Raw genomic sequence first — 24,510 nt, 5'->3', positions numbered from 1 at the left:
AAAATATAATGTTCAAATAACTTTTGAGAATGAAGCCAGTTGATGTCTTTGACAAATGCAGTTGTGAAAGGCATCAAACAGCCAAATCTTCAATAGTTACTTGTACATTTTATACACATGGAGAAATTAAATTTTAACAAGAGAATAGAAACTTGTAACATGGAGCTACAGAAGGCTGATGATTAGATGAGTAGATTGAATAATAAATAGGGAAGTACTGGATTGAATTGGGAGAAAAAGAAATTTATAGCACAACCTGACTAAAGAAAGGGATCGGTTGAAAGGATACATGCAAGGTATCAAGGAGTTGTCAGTTTGGTGATAGAAGAAAGTGTGGTGGTTAAAAATTGTCAAGGGATGCCAAGGCTTGAATACAGTAAGCAGTTTCAAATGAACATAGGTTGTGGTAGCTATACAGAGAAGAGGAGGCTAGCAGAAGGTAGACCAGTATGAAGAGCTGCATTGGACCAGTCTTCACAAAGAAGACTATAACAACGACAACAACAACATTTCTTCTGCTTACAAATTTTTTGCTATTTTTATTTTTTGAACAACATAAAAGATGCACTGCATCATCATTAGCTCTCTTGCCAGTGCTTAAATACCCTTCAGTTTGTACAGCAGGTAGATGACATGTGCTAGTCTGTATGGATATCCCGTATGAGCATTTGAGCTATATGAAATCATAATAGTTTGACTGTTTTGCTGTCATGACTGGGAATATTCAGATTGCATATTATGTCTTCAATTATACTGTCATTTCTTGGAACTACATTTGCTTCAAACCGAGTTGTACAGCTCTCCATTGCTACTGCCATACTGTATTTGATATTTTCAAGGTGCATTATTATGTCATCTGTGTGTAGCACTGCATCACATGGCTTAAATGTGGGTTAATTAATTATATAAGTAATGGAAAAGGAAGGCACAAAAACATATTCCTGAGGTGCACACATTATAGCTGGAAGACATTTTGACCTTTGGTTATTTATCTTCATTAACTGATTTCTATTGCATAAGTAAAACTGCATTAGGCACAGAGCATTCTCTTTCATTCCATTGTGGTGGAGCTTATTGATAAGAATGTTGTGGGAAACTATAACAAATGCTTTCCTTGGGTCCAACTAAGTTATTTTCAGAACAATTGTACACTTTTGCTACCATGTGCTGAACTGCTTTGGCTGAACCTATATTGCGAGGAGCTAAGTATATAATTAGATAAAAAATATTGGTTCCTTTATTTAAGCACACAGTGTTCTGTTACTCTCTAAGACAAAACTATGCACCATGAAGGAATTACCTGAATGGCACAGAAATCAGCAGATGTGATGTACACATACAGACAGACAGATGGTTGCAGTTTCACAAAAATTCGATGATTTGTTCAAGAGAAATAGATTCATAAATGATTCATAAATTGAGCAAGTCAATAACATGTTGGTCCACCTCTGGCACATGTGCAAGCAGTTGTTCAACTTGGCATTGATTGGTAGTATTGTTGGATGTCCTCCTGAGGTGTATCATGCCAAATTACGTCCAGTTGGTATGTTAGTCAAAATCCTGAGCTGGTTGGAGTACTTTGCCCTTAATGCTCCAAGTGTTCCCAGCTGGGGAGCCTTCCTGGCTAAGGTAGGGTTTGGCAAGCATGAAAACAGGCAGTAGAATATCTGGCCATGTGGAGGCAAGTTTTATCTTGTTAAAATGTAAGGCCAGGATGGCTTGCCATGAAGGGCAACAAAATGGGGCAAAGGATATCATCAACATGCCACTGTGCTGTTAGGGTGCAAAGTGGACCTGCTATTAAATGAAATGGCACCCCAAATTCTTGGTTGTCAGGCCGTTTGGTGGATGAGTCATGTTGGTATCCCACTGCTGTTCAAGCTATCTTCAGATATGTCTTCACTGACCATTGAGGATGGACTGTCATTGATCGGAGTAGAATTGTCTCATTGATAACCCCTGATTTGAACTGAACCCCAATCAGCAGCAAAGATGTGTCTGCCACTGCCCCAGACAACTGTGGGATACCAACCTGACTATCACTTGCCATATCAACTGACAGAGAGGAGAGATTGTCTGGAGTACCATTTCATTTCATAGCAGGACTCCTTTGGTTGTCATCCATGGCAACTTTACAACACAGGGGTACATCAATGATATTCTATGCCTTGTTTTGTTGTCCTTCATGGCAAGCCATCCTGGGCTTACATTTCATCAAGATAATGCCCACCCATACACTACTGCTTGTATTCATGCTTGCCAAGCCCTACCTTGGCCAGCGAGGTCACCAAATCTCTCTAACTGAGAACTACATTGTGGGCAGAGCCCTCCATTCAGCTCAGGGTTTTGTTGATCTGACATGCCAATTGGACAGAATTTGGAATGATATCCCTCAGGAGAACATCCAACAATTCTATCAATCACTGCCAAGTTGAATAAATGCTTGCATAAGGGTCAGAGGTGGACCAACGCAGAGTGTGCGCTGCTTTGAAACTTCCTGGCAGATTAAAACTGTGTGCCGGACCGAGACTCGAACTCGGGACCTTTGCCTTTCGTAGAGCACTTGCCTGCGAAAGACAAAGGTCCCGAGTTCAAGTCTCGGTCTAGCACACAGTTTTGATCTGCCAGGAAGTTTCATATCAGCGCACACTCCACTGCAGCGTGAAAATCTCATTCTGGAAACATCCCCCAGGCTGTGGCTAAGCCATGTCTCCGCAATAGCCTTTCGTTCAGGAGTGCTAGTTCTGCAAGGTTCACAGGAGAGCTTCTGTAAAGTTTGGAAGGTAGGAGACGAGATGCTGGCAGAAGTAAAGCTGTGAGGACGGGGCATGAGTCATGCTTGGGTAGCTCAGTTGGTAGAGCACTTGCCCGCAAAAGGCAAAGGTCCCAAGTTCGAGTCTCGGTCCGGCACACAGTTTTAATCTGCCAGGAAGTTTCATATCAGCGCACACTCCGCTGCAGAGTGAAAATCTCATACAGTAAAAGCTGTCTGTTAGCTTATCATTTATTTCTGGCAGCACTTTCTCTGCCTTACTCATGTTCTCTTCAACTTTGTCATCTGTGTGTGGACTGACAAAATATACATTTAGAGCATCATATGGAATTGGCGTCTGGCATACTTTATCTCACAAACTATTTCTGTTTTAATAATTTAGCATGAAGTGTTGCATTTATTCTCTGAGTTCATTATATAGGTATCATTTCTTTGCAGACCTGTGAAGCTTTTCAGTTTCTTGTACATTTTCTTGTCAACATTATTATGCTTTAATATATCATGATACAGCAACATCATGATTCTTATGCTGCTTAGATGTGGAGTTTATCAGTTTCTTATAGTCTGTGCTTTAGCTCAACCTATTTTTTGTGGATGATTTCTTGTAGTGTATATGACAAAACACTTCAAAAGTTTCAGTTGGCAGGTCTAAAACATTATTGGTCATTTCATTGGCATCAGCATTTGTTATTATTTTATCCCATTTTACTGAATTCAGTTTGCCTATTAACTTGGTGACTTTGAGTGTTTAATTGATCTTATTATTCTTTTATGCTCAGAACAGGTTTTGGTTATGTTGCGGTTTATAATTTTTGTGAACCATGATCAGAAATGTTGTTTAAATGTGTCAAACTCTGTTTTGTTTAGGTGAAAATTATATATAATGTTATCTAGGCATCCTGTCTGCCTTGTGGGTTTGTCATTTATGCGTAGCTGTTAAAAGATTTTACTGTATTTACGAAATGGTTTAACATTTCTCTTCTTAAAACTAATGTTTAGATCAATATTACATAATATTAATATTTTACAAAAATAATCAATTAATGAATAAATAATGTAGATGAGACCAGAACTGTGGCTGTATACACAACTTCAGCTTATATGTCCAACAAAAATTACAAAAATTGAACAGTACTGTTGATTTTACAAGTAAATGAATTTACAGTGATAAATTTTAGATTTACATTGTCTTGCATATGTCACTTTATTGCAGACACATCAACGAAGTAGTACATAGGTTTCATTACTGGTGCCATTCGGTTTAAGCTTTTACATCAAAAATCATTTTTTTATTACTTTTTAACAATAAATAGTACAAAATGTCTTCTGTTTGTTCCTAACAACTAAACAACTTGCTGATTCAAGGTTCATCTAAACTGTATAGGTAATTTTCAGTAGAGCAGTTTTGAGAGCAATGAAAATGTTAATTTGAGTGTTTGTTTGCAAAGGAGCTTTCGAAATTTGGTATGCCAACGAAACATTATACTGAGCTCTACAGCTGTTGATGATTCAGTAATGAATTATGTAATTTACTAGAGGTACTAATATAATCTGTGTTTCCAGACTTCATAAAATATCATATCGTAACAGTTCTTAGTAACTGATATGCTACAGTTGAAAATGTACAACTTGGCCCACAATGTTACACACTATAGTCTGGTGTGAGAAAATGTATTATGTATTATTGTTGCAATGTAATTGCTTCTTCCTCAACTTATTATGAATAACAGGGCTATACTGGATCACTCGCTATAGTGCTAGTATCATGAACTAGTTCAGTACACTGTGTAACTTTTCATAAATGATATTGGCAGTATTAATTTTTTTCAGAATGTATGCTTCACTGCTCATTCACCCAGCACACGCACAAATAAAACATCAGAGAAAGTAGAAACTATCACATTTGAGCCTGTGGGTGAAAATGAATCTAAAACATGGACCAAACAGTTGAAAATTCCGAGTTTGCCTCCATCCACTTTGAAGAATTGTGGCATCATTGATCTTGAGTACTGCTTGGATGTAAGTATTCTCCACTTGATATTTTAAATAAGAAGTTGCTTTAGGTATTACAACATTGTCATTATGTTCTTGCAGGAATTATACGTAGAGCTGACAGTGTATACTAAAATAAATGGTTCCTTCAGTACTAAAGACTGAGATACCAATTTATTTAATTATTCCTTTGGTTCTGGTCCACAAAGCATAACTTATGAAATGTTATTTTCTTTTAATAGTGTTCAAAAATCTATTTTTATAAGCAGAGTAGAATTTAAACATAACATCTTTGTCATATTTTCTCTTGACAGATCAAAGCTGAAATTAGTGGGCCACACACAAACTTACATGTAAACATCCCAATAACATTAGGAACCATTCCCCTCTTTACATATATCCCACCTGGGTTGCTGCAAAATACTCCTGAAAAATTACCCCTACCGCCTACAGCCTCAGCACCATATCCACCACCATCATCACAGTTCCCTACAGCACCATATCCTGCAAATACTGCAGCTGATATCACATCTGGCACAAGTCAGCTGGGATTCTCAAATGTACTGTTACCACTGCCAAGTCAGTCAAATCTGACTCCATCTGCACCACCACTTCCATACCCAGATATTCGTAAGTATTGTCATATCCTTTTTCTCTGGGTTTTAGTTTGTACCTAGATCTATATGATTTAATAATAATAATAATAACAATAACAATAACAATAAGAGGAACATGGATGAGACAAACAATTTCACTATGTATCATTCCCACAGGGTCTATGATGATAAAATTAGATAAATTACTGTGCACACAAAGGTGTTTAAGCAATTATTCTTCCCAAGCTCCATATGAGAATGGAACAGGAAGAAGCCCTAATAGTTGGTGCCAAGGTTAATACCCTCCACCATTCACTTCAGTGGTTTGCGGAGTATGGATGTAAATATAGGTTCTTCATCCATGCTATAATTTGTGGTATTTGATTTGTGAGAGTGATTTTCTTAACATGTCATTTCCAAATTAATCCCTTCAAATAAAGTATGAGAATCAGCAACAGATACAGAAAAGTATGCTGCTAGTTCTGTTATGTTCATTAGATGAGTGATATGGATGGTTATTTAGCTTGGAAACAAGATTAAGTAAATTTAGGGAGCTATTTTGGTGTTTCCTTCTCTTCATTTAATTTAGTGTCAGTAATATTTTACTCATTCAGTTCTAATACCTATTAGGGCAAGAAGGAAGGCGAATGTTAAAGTTGCTATGTTTGTCAGAAGACATTTTCCAATATGTGAAGAGAGATTTTCAGGCTGTTGTCTATGTGCAAGCAGCTGATAACTGAATTCAGTAGCCATGCTCAGTTATGTAAGAGGGCTGGCTGCAACAGTGAAAATAGTTAACTTTGCACATGAAATGGAAGCGTGGTTTGTGACTTTCAGTATTGTAAACAGAACTGATTATGGTCTTCTGGTTTTGAGTGGAGAGCTTAAGCCAAAGGCTCTTGTAATTCTGTTCTGAATTATTGTCATCATTTGTTGTATTTTACTTCTTTCATTTATTTTCGTTTGTTTTGTGTGCCTCACTCATTCTGTAAGAAAAGAAAAAAATTGTTTTTGATTTTTTTGTTTCATGTTTGTTCTCTGCTATATTCTTCCTCCTGGGTTAAAAAAATGAATATAATTCTTAAATAATATTTGAAATATATCTTTTTCAAACCAACACCCCAGTTTATGGAATCAGTACTAGACATAAGAATAACCTTCACAAGGTTTCAAAGTCTCATACTTTGGTCCAGAAAGATGTCCATTATTCCTTTTCTGAATCAAAATGTTAATAATTTAATCTATTTAAGTTTTTTAAATAGAGTATTAAACATACATTGAGACAAAACAGTGCAATAAACAAGTGGTGCATACATTAATTGAACACACATGAGGTTCTTTGATATAGAGCCACTGTGCATGAAATGTAGTTACTTTTGGTGATAAGATAAAATGCAGTTCCTTTCTGCAGTTAGGCATAGGGCTACTTGAGAGAGAGCACACTTACATCTGCTTCTATGATGATCTTTCTTTGTGCTACAGTGTACAAAGTTCATTGAGGTTCCATGTATTGGTCAATGCTATGGTTTTGTTGTATGTTTTTCATCTGGAACAACAGTGTTACATTTTTTGGTAATGTTTCTTCGCTCTCACTACCTGAAATAATGCAAAACAACACTGAATTTTTTGTTCAAATATTGAGATCACTGTCTTCAGCTAACATATCATCTCCACTTTCACTGCTGTTATCAATCTCAGTTGACATCAAAAGAAATCCCTTCCAAACGGTGCACTAGAATTTCCTCTTCCTTTATTGTGTGAGAGAACATCACATGAAACTGGAAATATGATAACCCGTCACAGCTACTCACGTTGCCCTTAGTTTGACAATGGTTTCAAAAGGAACCATCACAATAATTATGAAAATAAATACATAAATTTAATTATTATCACAATACACACAGTATAAATTTGAATAGGACGGTTTTCTGTACCTAGTCCATGTGCAAAAATACCTTACAGAGACAAATTCAATCACAATTCGAAAACAAAGACAGTCATCCACTGCACTCAAAAGTGGCTCCTACATTTGCTCATCTAACTGACAAGATCTGAAATATATGAAGTTGTTCATACTACAGCTGCTACAGGGCAGTGTCTACTGGAGATATAAAGGGTGGCTACAGATGTAGCTACTCTGAATATGCCATGAGATGAAAAAATCCAAGGTGGCTTTAAACAAAACCACATCATCTGAAAGGATTATAGAACACAATGTGTTTTCAATAACTTGTCAGCAGCCAAATAAAATTTAACTACTAATAAAGATCAGTTTAAGAGAAATCTAAAAGATGTATTGGTGTCCAACTCCTCCTATTTCATGGAAGAATTTCTCAGTAGAACCAGTTGATTTATGCATGATTTGTGCATGTGACTAGTAATACCAAAAAATGTGAATATTAATACAATCTCACTTCTGTACATATTCAATACAGTAATGTGATCATCATAAATTTGCATTGTAAAATGATTTTTCTATTTTATGGTGCATTGCTCCAATAACCTAAGAATTATCACATGCATGCCATTGTATTGAACATTTACATATTTTGTGACAAGTTATTTATTACGTTTAGTATGAACATATGTATATTTTTTTTTTTTTTTTTTGTACTCCATGAGGATCATTTCACTTGGAATCTGTGGATTGTACATCAGCATATTTGTTTTTATTTGTAAAAGTTTGTCATTTATTCTTGTTTTTCTGACATGCTCTACATCCTGGAGGACCTCCTCACTGTGGATCTCTTGTTCAACAAATTTCCTTTTCTACTTCTTTTGATGCATCTTTGTCAAAGGGATCAGAGCTGCTGAAAGCTTGGAATGGATTGTGTTTAATTATATTGCAATGTTGTTGGTTCTGCCTTGGCCGACTTGCTATTTAAAGAAGGGATATAATCAGTTTAAATCTATATGACTGTAACCTTAGACATGCAGTTTTCTTCTGCATAATGATTATCTTTTATCTGCTACATAATATATTTACACGATGAAATGTTCTCAGCTTACATTAGAGCTGATACTGATATTAAGGCAGTTTTGGCAGTTTTGTTTGTAGGATATTGTCACAAGTTGCACAACATTTTAAGTCAAGTATCACCTTCAACTGGAGATTAATTCTGTCTGTGTGCCACTTTAAAGCACAGTGATCATGTTGTGTGTTTCATTCAAGTGGATCAATTAGAACACTATACTGCGACAATTTTTTTTAACTGTTTGTACATGCCAGAACTCATTCAGTGCCAGTGGAAATTTATAAGGACTCTGCTCCTTCATTTTCAACAGTTAAGAAATGAGCATCTGTATTCAAAAGGTGTCTCACTTCTCTCAAAGTTGATCAGTATGAAGGACATCCCAAATATGCCAACACAGATGAGAACAAGGTAATTTATGGATTAGTAGAAGGCAGCTTTTGTGTAAACAGTTTAATGTACTTCACTGATGTTTGTGACAACATAACTGTTGCCGCTTTTGTGGCAAGTGTGAGTAGATTACACACCATGAACCCTATGTAACAGGTATGGTCACTCTAAACAACTTTGACTGTGTTAGTCTTGCTGTAAGTGGTACATATACCACCATGAATAAAGTGGCGACCATTTTGACAGTGTCAACTAAGCCTCTACCATCATCAAGCTGTGGATAATAGAATCATAATACTTGAATCAAATGACAAAAATATCAAGGCATTGCATGCAAGTCCAAGGTGGAATACAAGAAGAAGGAACCAAAATATTCCATAAAGTTGGAAATTCCCACAATCCACTTATCTGCAACATTACAAGAGCAAGATGTAACTATCCCATATCCTGTTCAGCAGGGAATACTTCATGGTGACACTGAGCATGGTTCAAGTAATGTAAATTATGTGCCAACTATAGCCACTGAACTAAAACAATCTCAAACATAAACTGGGACAACTGAAGAATAAAATAGCAATGTGGACAAAATAGTGACACATTTTTAAGCTACAGCCCAAGAAACACATGTTAAAAACAATAAAACTATCTCAAAGGGAAAAAAGTCATCATCAAAATTATTCAGGGCGTAACAGTGGCCCATATGTCATACTTCCTGAAATTAAAGACAAGAACATTGGTAGAACATAGCAATTGTTACTATGAAACAAATTGAGCTAATCCCAGAACATAAATATGATGAGTGTTGTAATTATCTCTGGTGTTGGAAACAACAGAATAAAATAAGGCTTACTGTTTGTTACTATATCTAATGAGATTGTATCCCAGAATCATGAATTGAAGGCTTATGTTCCAAATTTCATAAAAAGTCAAAGAATATGGAATATAATTTTGATAAAATTCTAAATAAGGACAAGATGCTTCGAAGAATTTGGTGTACAGTACCACACTGATACATGTTGCAGGGTTACACAGGATAATCAGAGAAGGAGACAATGAGGTAAAGAGACTGATCCCTGTCTGTCTTTTACCAGTCAGAGTAGATCTATACTCATTACAAACAATACATAATAGTAGCAGATATATGTGATTAGTTCTGTAATGCTATATGTTTAGATACAGACATGTTAGCAAATGATGTCAGTGCTTAATGTGGTCTAGATCACAATATGGCCAATGGTCAGTCAACAGAGCCACCACACTAAAAAATGCCTCTTGCCACTGTAGTTGGTTTCAGAAAGGGCCAAGCAGAAAGTTACTTACAAACTATTGCATCTAATATAAAAAGTATCCAGAAAATGAATACAAGCTATTGAAAGCTACTGTATGTAACCATTTAGTTGGAAGATAACTCCAAAGCACATGTAGAACATGTTTAATATTACACCCTTTGCTACAAAATATAGTATAAATTTGGTGTATCTAGTGGCACAATCTTCACAGCAAAAGACAGCTTAAGGTAAATCACAGACACAGCAAAAAGATATGCCCTCTGATCTCAACAAATCCCAGCAAACAATAACAAGTGTTTAACAATGAAAATAATCAATTTTTGACAATATAATGTAATTAGGTAGATAAAAAAAAATCTACTCACCAAGTGGTGACAGAGAACATGCACATAACCTTCTTTTATGTGTGTGTTCTCCTGCTGTCACTTGGTGAATAGATTTTTTATCTGTCCAATTACATTATATAACAAGCATTTATTGGAACACTATCTTATTTAACCTTAAATTTTTCCCAAAACGCTCTTTGCTACATTAATAAGTATACCATATTCTTGTAAGTGGCTGAAAAGCTGCCACAGGTGTGCTGCATCCTATTCTACTGTATCAGATATATATGAGAATGTTACTCATGTAACAAATAACAATTGGTTATTCTATAAGCACTTCGTGCATAAACCATTGCCAAGTTTGTGCGGTATTCCTGAGGCCAAGTGGCATAAAATGATACTCATACAAGCCAAATGGTGTGGTCACTGCTGTTTTCTTAGTATCAACTGCAGCCATGGGAATTTGTGAATATGCCTTGACACAGTCTATCACACTCAGTATTTTTGATGGTGCTGTTAAAATACATTACACTGGGTACAGATGAGTGGTCTGGGATTGTGCAGCTATTTATTTCTCTATAATCTCCATATTTCCTTCAGGAATTATGTTTTTTATTAACCATGTGGATTGGGGAGGCCCACTGGCTATTCATCCTGGTCATAATACCTGTTTTCAGCAGTCAGTCAAACTCTGCTTGTGCTGAAAAAAACTTCTCTGGATGCAGATGCCTTGGGCAGAATGTGACTGGTGGACCTCATGTCATTCAGATGTGATGCTGAGCATTGTGTGAGCGTTTTCTGGTATCACAGAAGGATTCAAAGAGTGCTGGAAATTGTAGGAGTAGATTGTGAAAATGTGGCTCCTCAGATGACTCCATGATTTTACATACTGAACATGAATCATTATGACTCCCGGGATTCTTCTGGCATGATGCACATGTGTTGTGTCCTGCATTGTTGCGAATATGGAAGTGAATCAATATGCTCCACCGCTGATGACACGGTATAGATGCTGGACATCTTTGTGTGGAAAGCCACAGACTTGTCACGCTGTGTTTGACCTGGTGCAAAAGGTATAGTAGGGAATATCCATTCTGTAGGTACTGGTACTAATAGATGGTTGACCAAGTCAGGCATGAAAAGTCTGCTCGGATTATGTGATCAGGCATGTCTGAGATCACAAAGTCCATCTCAAGTGGAAGCTTGAATCCAGGTGTAGAATAATTTTCACTATAGGTGGTAATCCTGGAATCATTGATCACAGTAAGTATATTGTGTGTTGTTGCTGCCAGTGTGCCACTCTCACTTTTTGGACAGACACTGACTTCAGAATCCATATCAATAAGAAAATTGTCACCTGATATTTGGTCCTGTACAAACAATCAGTGTGACTGTTAACTGCTGATAACATGACTTTTGCATATCTTCTTAGCACACTATGGTCTGAGCACTTGTGTTGTGTAAAGACATTAGTGCCTTTTAATGTCCATCTTTGAAATTTAGGTAACTGCAGGCTTTAGTGCATTGATATGCTTGGTTGTCAAAATGCCTATGATACCCTCGCCATAATTCCAGAAAATCTTGTTGCATGGCAGTTTTCTCTATCTTTCAAACTGTGGCTTTGTAGCTGCTGTGAGTGTGTGGCCACGTGCATGCTTAGTTTTGCCACTTGTGCTGCTAGTTGCTCAGTGGTGGGTTTGGTTTATGCTTGCTGTTGGTGAGAAGTATGTGTGCTCATTACAAGACCAGTGATGCCACCTTCCATTTCTCTGCCTGTTCCTGCATCCTCGTCTTGACTGTTGCTGATTTTTGCATACACAGAAATCTCACTTAAAAGCTGTTTGCAATACTGTTTGCCATCTATGTTAAGACTTGCCATGCTATGCCCGTTTGTGCCACAATGATGGGGTAGATGGTGGCTGGGATTTTACAACACCACAATACGTGTAAAGGTAGAAGTTCTGGGCCTGCTGATGTATGTAAAGTTTTGAGCATTTGTGATGGAGTCTTATTGGTCATGTTTTCATCTGTGAAAATCTTTTGTAATCGCTGTTCTGGTAACAGTGTATATTGCCATACGAGCTTCCTTTAGCACAGTGTAACTTTGTTGTGACAAGGTTTCTTCAGTTTCCTCAATCACTACCAAATCCAGATGCAAAACCACAATATTAAATCTTTCAGTGTTATCAAACACCTAGTACTGTCCAAAAGGAGAATTGCTACTCACTGTAAAGATGACACATTGAGTTGCAGTCAGGCATGACAAAGGCTTTACACATTTAGATTTTGGCCAAAGCCTTTTTCAGAAAAAGAAACATACACACATGCATTCACACAAGCAAGCACATCTCAGGCACACACGACTGCCTTCTCCGGCAGCTTGGACTAATGTGTTTCCTTTTCTGAAGAAGGCTTTGGCTAGAAGCTAAATTTGTAGCAGTCTTTTCATTGTGCCAGTCTACAATGTGTCATCTTTACGGTGAGTAGCAATGTATCATTTTCCTTATACTGTTGGTATTACAATCTGGAATTGCCATTATTTCACACTATTGAAATATGTGTTTGACTTGATAAACCAGATCTGAGGTTGCATTGACTAGAACTTGGGAAGTTTATAATTTCCATGTCATGCATACCTGCTCCCTTCTTGCATCTGTTGTGCCATGTGATGAATTAAAAAGTTGAGGATGGTGATGCAGCATTGAGTGGTAAGCCTTGTTCCATTCAGATTCCCTTTTCCAGTGCTTATGACAATATTTCACTGTTATCCTTTGCTTCTTTCTCTTTTTTATCCTTTGCTTTTATTCTTTTTCAAAGTCACAACTATGGTAACTCTTATTCTCATGTTCACAATAAATATTGCTCACTACTCAATAATAACTTTGTTATGCAAACATAGTATTGACAAAGAATGGAGGATAAACGACAACTATAAATAACAACAGCAGCCATGTTGACAGCTCCAAAGATGCTTTTTATAGTCTGCGATAATTGTGTTCATTTACAGCAGTGAAGTCTGTTGGTGCACTACATATTTATTCAAGGTGTGGAATAACTGATTTTTATTTCATTCTGTTGAATTATATTCTGGACAAAAAAATGACAGAAAAAGAAAAAGAGGAAAAAATTATAATATTACATAGGCAAAAAGAGGGAGAGAGAAAAAGCATAATATACACATTTTCCTTATAGGTATTAGTTATCATTATTTATGGTGCAGTTGTTAGAGTGAATTATCTGTCTTACTTATTGGGACATACAGAATAGCAACAGCAATAAATTAAAAGCTGGAATTTATAATAATGCATATTTATTTGAGCAGTATCAATCCCTGCCTATAATACTACCTTCTCAATACAAGAAACTGCACCTATGTCATAAAATCCATACCTGCTTATCACTGTACAGAAACTAAATTACTTCAAGAAGAAATGATAGCATGTGCAGTGAATTAAACAATTGCTGCTGTGTTTTGTAGCCATCAATGAATTTACATGCCAGCCACCAGAAGTTCTCTTTGTTGGGCAAAGGTAGTTGTTTTGTTTAGACATGCTCCATATAAGTCATGGAAGTAGACAATGACAACTTGTTTGCTTATTTGATATATATTGTGCTTAACATTAATTTGCTGCAATTTATAACCTTCAAGGTCTTCCTTTCTTCAACATATATGTACCAATAAATGTTTGTTGTTCTATTGGATATTGGCTCCAATTAGTCCTTTGAGAGATTATAAAGTTAACTTGGACAAATGAAATTATGTGTGCTGTATTCCCAGGAACATAGATTATCAAACACTATTTATTCAGTGATATATTTGTAAAATAGACCAAAGATGAATAAACAAGAAATTATAAGTACTATACAAGCCAGCAGTAAAGACGAAACATATTTTTCTCAACAGCCCCACAAGTTCTTCAGAGCTTAATTCATGAAATATTATCACAGAACACATTTATTGGTTTTTCGCTATGTATAACACGCAATTCATGGAGCACTGCTTGGAGGTCTATTACTTCTTGCACTGATGTTGATAGGGCCATGCACTCAGATTCTGTAGTTCATACAGGAACTGTTTGTTGCCATCTTGGGTTCCAGGAAACTGCTGTCCCAGTTAACTTGGAAATGCAGCCAGTCACTGATCATTGTTGATCGAGATCTGATGCGTAATTGGCATCACAGAAGTCTTAAATTTTGTTTGTTCCTGTTTTTAAGAATGTTAGTTCTATGTTGACTGTGCCTTTGGTGTACCTCATAATTTGTTTGACTGCTTGTCAGTGAATTTTTAGGTAATTGAGGTTGATGATCTCCCACAACATAAACATGTCTGGCCTTGCACCTTGAGCCAAATAGAACAGTGACCCAATGGCTTTCTCGTAAGAAATGTAATGTAATACAAATATTCCTCATCTATCAATTTTTCCTCACATTTTTGCAGCTGCAAACCAGTTTCAAGTGGAAGTGCAACCAGATTGCAGTCTTCCATACCATATTTCTTGAGTATGTTTACTGCATATTTACTTTGATTGAGGCTAATTGTCCTGTGTTTTGTGTTTTATTTTATTTATTTATTTATTTTTTTTTCATTCCAAGGTAACAACACATTTCACCAAGATCTTATAACATTATTCCCTCATAACTGAACCTTTAGTTCTGTCATGGGTAAAGCTACGTATAACATTAACAGGCTGTGAAACATGCTAATGTTACCCTCTGAACGGATATTAAAGTTCGGCCATGCGTGTGTCTAATGGAAAAGGCTCCGGCCTATAATTTTGAATTTTGTGACATTGACAATAAAACTAAATGGGCCTTAATCTTGGGAGTTAACAGCAGTGGTATGAAAAAAAAAATGATCAGTCACCAGCTTAATTAGGCACATTAATTGGGAAATATATATTTGAGAAAATTGAATACTTTCGTTGAGATTTCACTTTGAATAGCAAACAGGATATGAACTGACTCAGTGCACTCTGTACTGTGAGTAGCAGCAGTTACCAATAACACATGCACCAGTAAATTATGAGGAGCAAAATTGCACCAAGTTCATACTAATGTTGGGCACAATCATTAGCATTACTCAGTCAAAATACTGGAACATCACTGCATGAAGTGCAGAACTAATTTTGGACATGTGGGGTTTCTATCTTAAGCATTCATTTCGGTGATATTTCCCACCGAAACAGGTCCACTGAATATCCTTGTGATGTCATCTCTCCCTGCTGCCATCACTGCAGCTGTGCTACAGACAGCTTATTGCTCTGCCAAGTTCATTGCACACGGTTGCTCAGCTCACACACTAGCCCCTGTAGCATAGCCTGTCGCCTGTGACTGACTTATGCGCGCACCTGTTGTTCTGAGTGCACAGTTCTGTGGTGCTGTGCTGCTGCTTACTCGTGTCTTAATTTCTCTTTGGTTTGGCCGGTATGATTTCTTTAATTTCGGCCAGCAATATTTTTCCGTTCAGGCCTTCGTTTTCCGTGTCATTTTGGTTTTGATAGTTTCACAGTGCAAATCCTCTACTGCGAAATGACATGTTACTGCGACCTCTGCCTCTACCTTTTTGTATCATATTTATGCAGTAATGTTTGTTCTCATTCTGTTCATTACTCTCATGATTATTCCAATTCTGGTTGTTATTATTTTGACAATAATCACGGTTCCCTCTCCAGTGGTCCTCGTCTTCAATCCTTTCCAAAAATGACGAGAAGCTTTTGTGATTACTTCCCACCTAAGATTTAAATCCTTTGGGAGCTTTTTCCATAGTTCTCACGCTATTTCAGATTCCGTTTGTCTGTTTGTCCAGTGTGTCAGTTTTTGATACCACATTTCGCAAAACTCTTTCATTGAGTTGCTGCCTCTGTTGTCATATAACCTGGACATGATAAACTCCTGCCATAGGCAGTCCTGTTTTTGATCTGACCAGTATTCCTCCATAAATTTCTGTTTAAATTCGCCAAATGACATTTGTTCTGTATCCAAACTTAGTCCCCATCTTTTCACATCACCAGCTAATGTGCTGATGACCACATTTATCTTTTCCTAGTCCATTACGTAATCAGGAAATTTCCTTTCATACTTTTTCAAAAATATGATGGGTGCCATCTATTATGTCTTTTTGCTGTATTGAATCATTCTTTGCCCTCTACCAATTTGCTGCACATTATTCTGTCACTGATATAATTTGGTTTTTCTCCTATTTTCCATTCAAGGTCACTCACTTTACCTTGAATTTGGAAAGCGTTCTGTTCACACTTCTTTCTGCATGTTGTCATTTGTTTACTCAGTTCCTTCCCAGAATCATTCACCATTTGTCTCAATTGAGAAATTTTGGTTTTGCATTTGTTTACTATTTCGGTTTTGAGGCCAGAAACCTTTTCATCAACTTTTGTTACTACCAGATGTTCTACAGTGTCTTGAATGTTGATTATTTCGGTATTGAACCTATTGTTGATGTCATTAATCTGTCCCTGCATAGTGGTGACATTGTTATTGACGGTATCTATTTCAGTTTTTAAGTCCTTGCTTGCATTACCCACAACACCTACTTTTTGAGTCTACCTTTTCAATCTGTTTACTGATTTTAACACCTTGTTTTTTAATTACATCTGCCTGTATTTTAAGCTGATTGTTAATATTACTACCTTGTGCTGCAATTTGTGCAGACAACAGTTTTAACAAATTGTTCATGCTCAGCAGTTTTTCGCTATCTTGTTCTAAGCTGCCCTCATACTCAGATTCTACTTCTTGTGTTTTGCTCGGCACACTTTCGGCTTTTGATGAACTGAACATATCCATCAACTTGTTAACATAGCCACTGTCTTCATTCGGGTCATCCTTCAATCCTTGTTTTATTTGTGATAGGCTCATCATCTGAATTTGATTGTTGATGTGCGTATGGTAAACATAAACCTGTTGTCATCCCATGGCATCATCAGTGCTCTCGTTTAATGAACTACTGCCACCTAGTACACCAGGTACTTTTCTATTTCACTCTTTCCTCTTTCTGACCTACTGCCATCTTTGTATACATCTTAATTTTGTTAACACTTTTTATTTTATCTTTCAAAGACCTGTAAAGTTTTCTGTTGATTATTTTGCCCAATCTGTTGCAAGTACATAAAGGCAGAGACTGACACATTCATATATTTGACAATGATCATACTGTCAAACTGTACATCGTAGTGATATACACAGACATTGCAAATGTGTATTACTGTGTTTTCAACTGTCCTTGGACATGAAATACAAATATATTGCATCTCAAAACATTGTGGTATTTGGCAAACACAGTTAATGTCTGAGAAGTGGATAATTGTTAAATATAAAAATATAATTCTTGAATCACAAAATACTAATTACGGGTTGCCTCAGGGTTCAGTTATCAGCATCATTAGTCTTCATTGTATATACCACGTAATTCATAATTCATTTGGTGAAGATATTCATTCACTCCTTGTGGGAGAAAAAATCTTACAGTTATGGGAGAAAAAAGTCTGACAGTTAATAATACCATTCCAAACAATTCATAGATATGTGAATGCAATTGATTTTACAAATCTGCACACTAATCTTTTCTTCCTGTCTCAATAATTTATTTATCTAAAAATCATTTTGCAGTGATAATGCTTCTGTCAGCTTAGTACAAGGAAAATATAAGTTGTATATACAGTCATAAGAATATACACACATGTTTGACGAGGAGAGGTCAAGACAGGTGGTTGACATATATCCGGAAGAACAGACACCACATATATACAATTAAGGCGAGGACGGCCAATGATTTCTTCAGTATGGATGCGCACCAGGCTCGAACTCGTACGGGAATCGGCAAATGCCTTCAGTAATGAGGATAATGTTCAAGAGGCACTATATTCTTAGCATGTCTGTAGGTTGAGAAATTAGGTCTGAGGGGAGGTGTGCTAGGATAGTGTGCAGTTGAGATGACCACTGTGTCCGGACAGCATAGTGCTCAAGGCATATGCCTAGTAAACAGGAGTCCTGGGTTCAAATCCTCGTCTCACACAAATAATCCACCTCCCCCATTGATTTAAATCAATACCTGCTTGCAGCCAATATCTATAATTCCTTTGTGTCTTTTTGGTTTATAAATACTCAAAAAACATTATGTAACCCTAAAATTACCGTTATGTTAAGTTTGAGTAAATTGAATGGGGAAATTTTTCTGTGTTTTTGGAGCTACTATCTTCAGTTTCTTGTATGCACCTGTAAACTGCACCAATAGTTTCATACATGTAGAAAAAATTTAGTTTAATTAGATAATAGGGAAAGGAGAAAAAGCTTCTTAAAATTTCTGAGCCCTGATATACTTGAAAACAAATGAAGTTATGAAAAGCTTGTTGAAAATAGGAGTGAGCCATTATTTAAATTGATGTACTCTTTACTCACCTTAAAAGATGAAAAAAAATATTTCTATATAAAACAAGAGGATAGGCTACCACTGGAAGTTAAATTATTAATGTCAAGTTTAGGCACATCTGTTGAGCTCACTCAAATATTTGCCTCTTCTGTAACATCATAGCTGACAGACCCTGCCTCACAGACCTACTACATTTATCACGTACTCAGAAACTTCCTGTCTCCTGCATACAGAATTCAAAAACTGAAAAGCCCCAAAAACAGTCATGAGCCTGTCCTCCAAAAACGTCATTCCCACGGAAGTATCACCCCTTTTCAAAGGCTCTACTTTTTGCCCCACTCCCACATTCACTCATGCTGGACTTGTTAAGGACCTTCTCTCCTTCTGCCAGTCCCTACTAGGGAAGTTGATACAATATCGATATATCGATCCATCGATATTTTTTTCCAAAATATACTGATGATATTTTGTTTGATGGTGTATTGATATCGAAATGGCAGTATCAAGTGCTTATATTTTAATTTTATTCAATATTTTTATTATATGCAATATTTTTTTCGCAATTTTCGATAAATATTTGAAGTTGTTCTTTTGAAATTGTAGTATAAAATAATTTTACTTTCACTGAGTCCAGGAGTCTTATTAATTTTTGAGCTTTCATCACAACCAGTCTTTCTATTTGACTTTGTTAGCAAGTATAGATGGCACAAAGAAGTAATACGATGCATTTGGAGGGAGGGGGGGGGGGGGGGGGGAGGAGTGCTTTTTCTTCATATCGGCATTCTTCAAAAACAATTGCTAAATCTGATGAACTAAAATCTAAATGGACAAGACTGGTCTTTGTGGTGGGCAGAGACATGTGAGGGGAAATGCTGATGTAATTGGCACTCAGTGCGACCAACAGAAACTGCAGCGTTTAACTTCACCACACAATTTTGACACTACAACTGTTAGGTCACTGGTGTTGGTGAAAATGAAAAAACAGGGAAGTTGACATTAAGTGTTCCAGACAAATCCGATATGTGACAAAAGTGTACAACAGACCAATTGGACACCTTTTATTGTGCCACTGACCTGCAGTTACTATTGTTAGCAAAGTGATTATCACCAAGAGTGAATGTGTGTCATTATCCTTTCAATTTGTGCTCTAAGAGGGATATACAGGCTGCTAGCTTGTTGATGTATGGAATATCTAATAATAAATCAATACTTAAGCATACAGCTCTAAGACTGGCAGTGTATTTGCAATGTGCAGTCAATATTATTTTTGGCCACTACATTGATATTTTTTCCATGAATAAATTGATAACTTTTTTAGATATTTCAAAGGTGGCTAATGGTGTTTTTTTTAAATATCTGTGTATCGGATTCCTGATATTTTTAAAAATATCAGCAATCCTGGTCCTTACAGTGGAAACACTTTTTTACAACCAGTCCTATCAATCAGTCTCAATCTGAAACCAATATTGAATGCTGCCTGATTCAGTTCAGTCCTCCATCTAACCATGATCCACCCACAGTGCCGCCAAAATAACCCTGTGTTAACTTTCCAGTATTTCCTAACTTTGAACCTTTCCTCACTGTCATTCATCAAATCTCTCAACATGGAAACTAACCTTATATCTGCACAGAAAACCACACTGCACCATCTAAAAATTGTGGATCATATCCCTGCAACAGAACCAGATGCATACATCCTCCCAGTACCACCTAATCTGTTCCTGCCACAAGCATCTCCTATCCCATCATAGTCAGGGCTGCCTGTGATAGGAGCCATGTGATCTACAAACTAAGCTGTGATGACTGTGCTCCTTTTCACATGAGCATGACAACTAACAAACTGCTTGTCTGCATTAATGGTCTCTGTCAAATTGTGGCCAAGAGACAGCTGGACCACCCAACTGCTAAACATGCTGCCCATAATGATGTGCTTCATTGCAATTAGTGCTTCACAGCCTGTACCATCTAGATCCTTCCTACCAACACCACCTTTTCTGTATTGTGCAGGTGGGAACACTGTATAACATATCCTTTGCTCCTGTAATCCTGGCCGCAACCTTTGCAAGTCCCTTTCTTCTACCTGCCTATCCCCTTCCATACTCCCACTGCATGTACTTTCTATTCTACCAACATGCCCACTGATCTGTGATCCTTCCCTACTTTTCTCCTCTACAGTCTCCATGCCCTCTAACCATCCCAGCACAGTCTCTTGACTCTGCACATTTCAGCCCTTTCCTATGTCGATCATGTCCCTGCATGCTGCCACAGTGCTTCCCCCAAGCTTACCCTGCTATCAGTCCAGCTGCCTGCTTTCTCGTTAACCACACCACCCATCCCAGGTAGCTGCTCAAGTCATGTGCTGTCGCAGCAGTCGGGCCCCAGGGGGCAGAGACAGTGGCCACGTGTGTCAAGTTATGCTAGTGTGAATAAGTGTGTGTTTTCTATTTTGGAAGAAGGACTTTCTTGTCCACAGTCTTTTCATTGTGCTTGACTGTGACTCAATGCCTCCTCTGTGTGGTGAGTAGCAGTCTGTCCTTATTCTGCAAGCCACCTTTCTCTCTCTCTCTCTCTCTCTCTCTCTCTCTCTGTGTGTGTGTGTGTGTGTGTGTGTGGAATAATTATGAAATAAATGCAATCCCCTGCCCCACCCATTCCATTAGAGAATGCTGCAGGGGAAGAACAAATGTCAGTAAGCCTCCATGTGAGGTCTACTTTCTTTCATTTCCTTACTGTGGCAAGGCAATTTCATGAGACCTATGTGGGAGGAAGCAATATGTTGCCTGACATTTCTTGGAATGTATGCTCTCAGAATTTAAACAGTAAACCTCTCCTTGCATAATAGTACTTCTTTTGAAAGACCCACCTCTGGAGTTTGTTGAGCATATCTGTAACACTCCCTTTCTTACTAAATGTTCCTGTGACAGAATTTGCTGCTTGTTGTTGTATATTTTCTCTCTTTTCTAATAATTCAACCTGGCAACGGTCCCAGACTTATTGTTTGTGGCTACATTTCCTTAAGATTTATTCAGTGAATTTCAACCTAGCTTCTTCTGCAATATTTTTATGCAGTTATCTCACTTTAGGTTACTCTGAATACTTGCTGATAGGTATTTTATGGTTGTTACAGTTTCTAGTGATTTATCATCAATAGTGTAATTGAACAGTCATAGATGAACATGACAGTGGCATAAACAAGTTAGATAAAACAGTATGTGCCACTTATACATCAGTAGTAACATTCCTATTACATATGTGTCTGTACTGAGTTTAGTCCAACATGAGCTAAACTAACATGAAGCATAATCATCTTGGGGTTGATGCTCTTTTGTCCGTGTTTGCTTTAACAATACATATGTTTTTGGACGGGGTTTGCCTTTAACAAAACACAATTTTGTTTTTTATCCCAAACATCTTTCACTGCTGTTGCAGCATTACCAGTGGGCTTTATTTTATGGCTGTTAAGCATAAAGAATGTTCTTTACTGTTTGTATATGTGTAAATATTAGTTTTTAAAAATCATAATTACAGATTTTTGAAGAAACACATAGAATTATGAATTCATGCCTTCTTACCCCAAGGTGTGGTTTTCCTTATGTGTCATGTTTTTACAGTAACTGATTTCTTTCACAGTTTGTTGTATATGGTTGCAGATGACAATTAATTCATATTTATTTCTGTTAATTGTAGTATCTTCACTAAGACTACAGATTGATAGTCTGAAATATTTTTTTCCATAGTAATTTGTTTCTTGATGAGCAATTCAGAGACGTACTACTAGCTGATATTACAGTCTTTCACTGATGTTATGTGTATGTAATGGTATACTAATTACATCTTTCTGCAGTGCTTGGTTGTGATTTAGAATATAATTGTTCTCTTGTGTAATGATTTCCAAATCTCTACATGGTAGATGGAGGCACACTACCATGAGTTTTTGTATGCTGGCATTTGTTATTTAACAAATGGGACAGTAGAGCCCCATAATTAATCATGAATGCAGCCTCAACAAACATTTATTCACTATTAATGTGTTTCATTGCAGCACCTCCTTCATATGAAGAGTGTATGTATGGAGCAAGTAATGTGAATGTAGGAGATAATGCAAGCCACACAGAAGAGGGATACAATCACGTTCCAAGATATCCCACATACAACTTACATCCTGGGGAGTAAGTTTTCTTCCATTTTGGTTTATATTTTATCCATTGCTTTCATAAGTGAAAGTTACATTAAGTATCAGAAGAAAAATCAAGAACAATTTACAAGGTCACAGTTTCTGACAAGTTTCACATCTGGCATTGCTAAGTGGTTTTGTGAAAGCATCAGCTAACATTTCTTCAGGAGGCAGATGTTCAACATTGATGACACCTGATTCAAGATGCCTTCTTATAGAACGGTACTTTATACTTGTATGTTTGCATCTGGAGTTGTCACTAGGTTCTTGGGTAACTGAATGGCTCCATTCTTATCACAGTATACTGTAAGTGAATTTGACACTGTTTGGATCTACCTCAGATATAAGTTGTCTTAACCACAGTAGGGCTTTATATTCAGCTTTGCAGGTAGAAAGTGCAGTTGTTTTTTTGTTTTCTACTAGTCCATGAAATTAGAGTTTTGCATTTTAATGGATGAACCATTTACATAATGTCTGTCATTGATTTTATTTCCCCAACCTGCATCACTGAAGGCAATTATTTCTCTGTTACCATCTCTAAAAAATTCTAGCATGTAGTACATGGTTCACTTTAAATATCTAAACAATCTTTTTACTGACAACCAATGAATCTTTTTAAAACAATGAATATATCTGCTCAGAAGACTTACAGAAAAACACACATCAGGTCTGGAGATTTGAGATAGATATAGAAGACTTCCTGTTGCCTCTTGACAAGTTACTTCAGTATCAAAGTCCAAACCAAGTTCAAGTGGTGTTGACACCAGAATGGCTTCACTCATTTCAAACTTCTTCTTCTTCTTCTTGTTTCCACAGGATTTCTGGGAGACCCATAATTTTCCTTTTTTATGAATCCATGTAATTTCCATGCCTAGGCATTGGCTTATCTGTCCTAAATGTTTTATCTCAAAAAATCTCTTCAAAGAACTTTTGAACTGATCCGAAACACTTCTGTCATTTGAGAATAATATCATGTCATTGACATATAAGGCTTTGATAACTGGTTTTGTGCCATTGCTTGAAAACAGATACATGGATCAGTTTGATTTGTTCAGTTTCAGTTTTGATTTGTTCAGTTTCAGTTTTCTTAATGCCTCAGCAATTTTTTAATTCCAGATGGTCTGAGCCCATAAACAACTTTTTTCAGCCTCCATCCTTTTCCAGGAGTTGCAAAATTTTCTTGCAGAATGACATTAATTTCTTCATTTAAGTCTCCATAGGGATAAGCAGCAGTGATGTCAGCATGGTCGATCTCCAGGTTCTCCCAAGCTACCATAAACAAGAGTATCTAATGATGCATTCTTGACGACTGGTGCAAGGTTTCCTGATAATCAACACCTTTACCTTGAGTGCATCCTTTTACCACTAGATAGGCCTTAAATGTTTCTGGTGTACTGCTAGCCCAGGCATTATTTTTAAACCCACTTAGCCTTGAGTGGTTTGTGTCCTCCAGGTAACTCTACGTCTTCAAATGTGTAATTACAAACTGGAGATGAGAGTTCTTCTTTCACTGCATTTTTCCATTCTTTATTATTTGTCGCTTCCAAGGTTTCTTTGACATGAACTTCTGCACTTGGAAGTCTTTCTTTAAAATAGTAAGTAACATGATCAGGCCATG

General features: G+C 36.9%; 1 protein-coding gene across 4 annotated transcripts in view; it reads left to right on the top strand.

The window, feature by feature from the left end:
* Window positions 1-24,510, top strand: part of LOC126457841 (arrestin domain-containing protein 3-like) — a 138,498-nt gene that overhangs the window by 52,500 nt on the left and 61,488 nt on the right. For all 4 annotated transcript variants that reach the window (XM_050094478.1, XM_050094477.1, XM_050094480.1 and 1 more), the window contains exons 5-7: window positions 4,604-4,792; window positions 5,080-5,395; window positions 22,761-22,887. In XM_050094478.1, coding sequence (XP_049950435.1) covers window positions 4,604-4,792; window positions 5,080-5,395; window positions 22,761-22,887 — 632 coding nt within the window. The remainder of the gene's footprint in view (window positions 1-4,603; window positions 4,793-5,079; window positions 5,396-22,760; window positions 22,888-24,510) is intronic.

The sequence above is a fragment of the Schistocerca serialis genome, chromosome 2 (assembly GCF_023864345.2).
Source record: "Schistocerca serialis cubense isolate TAMUIC-IGC-003099 chromosome 2, iqSchSeri2.2, whole genome shotgun sequence".
Classification (NCBI taxonomy): domain Eukaryota; kingdom Metazoa; phylum Arthropoda; class Insecta; order Orthoptera; family Acrididae; genus Schistocerca; species Schistocerca serialis.
Note: the sequence above shows the minus strand (reverse complement) of the source record. Positions and strands in the feature narration are given on the sequence as shown.